Genomic DNA, 3,329 nt, shown 5'->3' with positions numbered 1-3,329 from the left:
CACTTCGTGCGTCACTTCAGTCGTTCAAAAAGCATCTCAGCGGCTCCGCGACGCCGATCGCGAAAATACGATCACCACGATCGTCGAAAAGCGGCGCATAAAATGGCCGACTCGACATGAAACGTATTATGAAGGTATAGAGGAATGGCAGGATAACGATACCTCTTCTATAAACGATCGCCGCGCATCGCTTTGGACATACCTCGGGCTTCCCTTTTTCGCAGGAATGTTACGTCGCTCCGATTCACGTTGTTTTCCCGTATAATGGGAGGAAAAATGATCGCAGAACATTACGCGCGCACTAAACTGGTCAACCGGAAGGGAACAATGCTTGCTTGATCGAATGGCGGAAACGAACTCGTCTGACCGATATAGTGCTGCCACCTTACGGAGAGAGAGTTAAACTAAGACTCAAGCCGCATCAGTAAAACAGATCGCCTTCGCGTTCCCTCAAGGCTCGTTTACAATACGCGGAATAACCTTGGTATAAGGTGAAAAATGAAAATAATACATTTCACTTACTATATATTTTCTATATTCCAACTCTCTTACTTAAAATAAATATTCCCAATGTCATTTTTATGTCTCACTCCAACTTACGCCAAGCTCACACCTTTGGTCTGTTCTTTTCAGCTGCACTGCTGAACTGCAGTGCAATAAGTTAAAGTGAGACAAGTATATGTTTTCTCACTCTAATTTATTGCACCAGTTCAGCAGTGCAGCTGAAAAGAACAAACCACATGTATTGCAGACGAGCCCTATGTGTCATCGCGCAAACAGCTGACAACACTCTAAGAGATGGCGGCTGTGTGTCGGATCAATGGTACCGCGTTGTGCGTCAAACAAACTGCCTAGGATACAATTTCCTCTTTAAATGTGTAAATAAACACCGTGCTATTTATCATGGCATTCCTGGAGGTGGGTGTCGCATGCTTTATACGCGTTGCCTCGTGTCTTACTCACGCGATAACCTGACCGACATCGCGCTGACGCGATATTGTTCTTTCAGTGGAGGCGCTTTAATTTCTTCGATCTGAAGAAGGAGGTTGACGAGAGAAAAATCGCCGAAGCATTCGGAGTAAGACAATTTTTTCGATTTTAATTATCGTTCGATAATTATTGTTTATTCACGTTTCTGTTTGTTGGAAGTGGAAATTGTTTTCTTATCGTGTTATCTGTGCATTTTTTGTACAGGACGCGCAAGTCACAGCGGCCACCAGTGGCAATGGCAATCTGGTGTTTGGCGATAACACGGGCAACGTACATTTAATAAACAGAGCTTACGAGGTGACAACTTTTCGAGCCTATGAGCTCACTTTGGTTTTAGCACAACAAGTTCAACATTCCACCTTCCTCTTTACTATTGGTGTAAGAGTGCCGTTATGATATTTTTCTCACAGAGCATAAATTCTCAATTGGACATTTCAGCAGATTTAATTGATTTCTCTCTTACTGTACAACAGGAAGATGAGCCTGGTTGCAATCCCACTATAAAAGTTTGGAATTTAGCTAAGCCTGATAAACATGGCAATCCGACATGTGTTCGAATAAGCAGAGCCATACCTAGTTATAGAGCAGTTCCAGCAACAGCTCTGTGTGTCCATACTAGTCTTACATTAATGACTGTTGGCTTTGGAGATGGTTCCATTATGCTGTATAGGTAAACAGAATGTTCCTGTATTTATTTTATCATAATTCTTATTTTTAGCCTGTTTTTTTCAGCTGAATTAAGTTGCAGTCTTTTCTTTTAGAACAAAATAACTGAATAGACATTGAAAGAAAAAGGAACAATGTTGCAGTGTAACACTAGTGCACTTAAAAAAATAAGCCTTTTATCTCAGACAAAATAAATAGTATTTAAATATATTAGCAATATATGAAATTTTTTGCATTACTATTTTTGTTTTACTTTTTTGCATTATTATCTTTGTCTGACTTTTCCAACATTGTTATCTTTGTCTTTTATTTCTTCATGTTATGATAACATACAACAATCTCAATATCTGCACATATTCTACTTTCATATTTTCTAGGGGTGACTTGACGCGAGAGAGAAAAAATAAGATAAAAGTCCTGAAGGATACTAATCTGTCTATTACCGGTCTCGCGATAAAATCAACCGGCAAGCAGACGCATCTGTTCGTCTCTACACAAAACAGCGTGTTTTTATACAATATTACCATTAAGGATAAAGAACACAAATCCACTTTGGACACTATGGGTTGCGCGCGAAAATGCAGCGTGCTCGCTGAGTCGATACAGGACAGTCACTTTATGATCGGACGCAATGATGTACGCGATTCGCTCGTATCCTCTCTGTCGTTTCGTACGAATAAATTCTGAAACTTTGTGAAATTTTCAGGCTATTTATTGTTATACACCGGACGGTAGAGGCCCGTGCTACGCGGTGGAAGGTCAAAAAATAATGCTAGAATGGTTCAGGACGTACCTAGTAATAGTGGTGAAAGAAGCGACAAACGTTCTGAGAACGACGACTATATCCGGCAAATCGAAGTAACAATTACACACACGCACACCTCTTCCCTCTAGTTCTTTTATATTTATGTTTATAATGTGCATTGAATGCTTCTAGCACGATAGAGCCGATACCACCTGGTGTAGACAAGCACGTCATCACTGTGCTTGACATACAAAACAAATTTATCGTGTTCTCCGCGCCGATGTTGTCTGTCCAGGCGGTCCTGTCCGAATGGGGTGGATTTTTCATACTCAGTGGAGATAACAAGCTATATCATTTAGACGAGAAGGACTTGCAGTCTAAATTAGCGTTACTTTTCAAGAAGAATTTGTACGATGTTTCTATCAGGTATAATGTAAAACAATGAGTTACTTCATAATTCTATTGGAACTTTTAGACAACTCTTGATAATAGAAAGACATGTATCGTTGCAGAATAGCTAAAAGTCAACAATACGACGCTGAAGGCCTCATAGACATCTTCCGTCAATACGGCGATCATTTATATTCTAAGGGTGATCATAACGCCGCGATAGAACAATACATAAAAACCATAGGCAAATTAGAACCATCCTACGTGATAAGAAAATTCTTGGATTCCCAGCATATCGATAATTTAACAACGTATTTGCAAGCTTTACATAAAAATGGACAAGCAACTGGGGATCATACTACTTTACTGTTAAATTGTTACACTAAACTCAATCATACGGACAAATTGAAAGAATTCATTATGGTAAGTTGTATATGAGCGTCACAAACGTTCCTCAATAATAATAGCGATAATGATATATATATATATATATATATATATATATATATATATATATATATATATATATATATATATA

The 3,329-nt window shown here is 38.9% G+C and overlaps 1 protein-coding gene across 4 annotated transcripts in view; it reads left to right on the top strand.

The window, feature by feature from the left end:
• Window positions 1-749: 749 nt before the first annotated feature.
• The window catches only part of LOC116851887 (vacuolar protein sorting-associated protein 11 homolog), a 6,287-nt gene continuing 3,707 nt past the window's right edge, over window positions 750-3,329 (top strand). For 3 of the 4 annotated variants that reach the window (XR_004379673.1, XM_032831999.1, XM_032831920.1), the window contains exons 1-8: window positions 752-918; window positions 1,010-1,078; window positions 1,195-1,368; window positions 1,464-1,660; window positions 2,034-2,292; window positions 2,363-2,514; window positions 2,594-2,827; window positions 2,914-3,214. Coding sequence is in view for 3 of the 4 variants with exons in the window: in XM_032831999.1 (XP_032687890.1) it covers window positions 904-918; window positions 1,010-1,078; window positions 1,195-1,368; window positions 1,464-1,660; window positions 2,034-2,292; window positions 2,363-2,514; window positions 2,594-2,827; window positions 2,914-3,214 (1,401 nt within the window). In the remaining variant the exon portion in view is untranslated. Of the gene's footprint in view, window positions 919-1,009; window positions 1,079-1,194; window positions 1,369-1,463; window positions 1,661-2,033; window positions 2,293-2,362; window positions 2,515-2,593; window positions 2,828-2,913; window positions 3,215-3,329 lie in introns of all 4 variants that reach the window. The other variant, XM_032831815.1, reaches the window with a different exon arrangement.

Source organism: Odontomachus brunneus, unplaced genomic scaffold (genome assembly GCF_010583005.1).
Source record: "Odontomachus brunneus isolate Ranch 3 - 2012 unplaced genomic scaffold, Obru_v1 Obru_scaffold_001, whole genome shotgun sequence".
NCBI classification, from domain to species: domain Eukaryota; kingdom Metazoa; phylum Arthropoda; class Insecta; order Hymenoptera; family Formicidae; genus Odontomachus; species Odontomachus brunneus.
The sequence above is the reverse complement of the archived record's forward strand: the minus strand, read 5'-3'. Positions and strand labels throughout refer to the sequence as shown.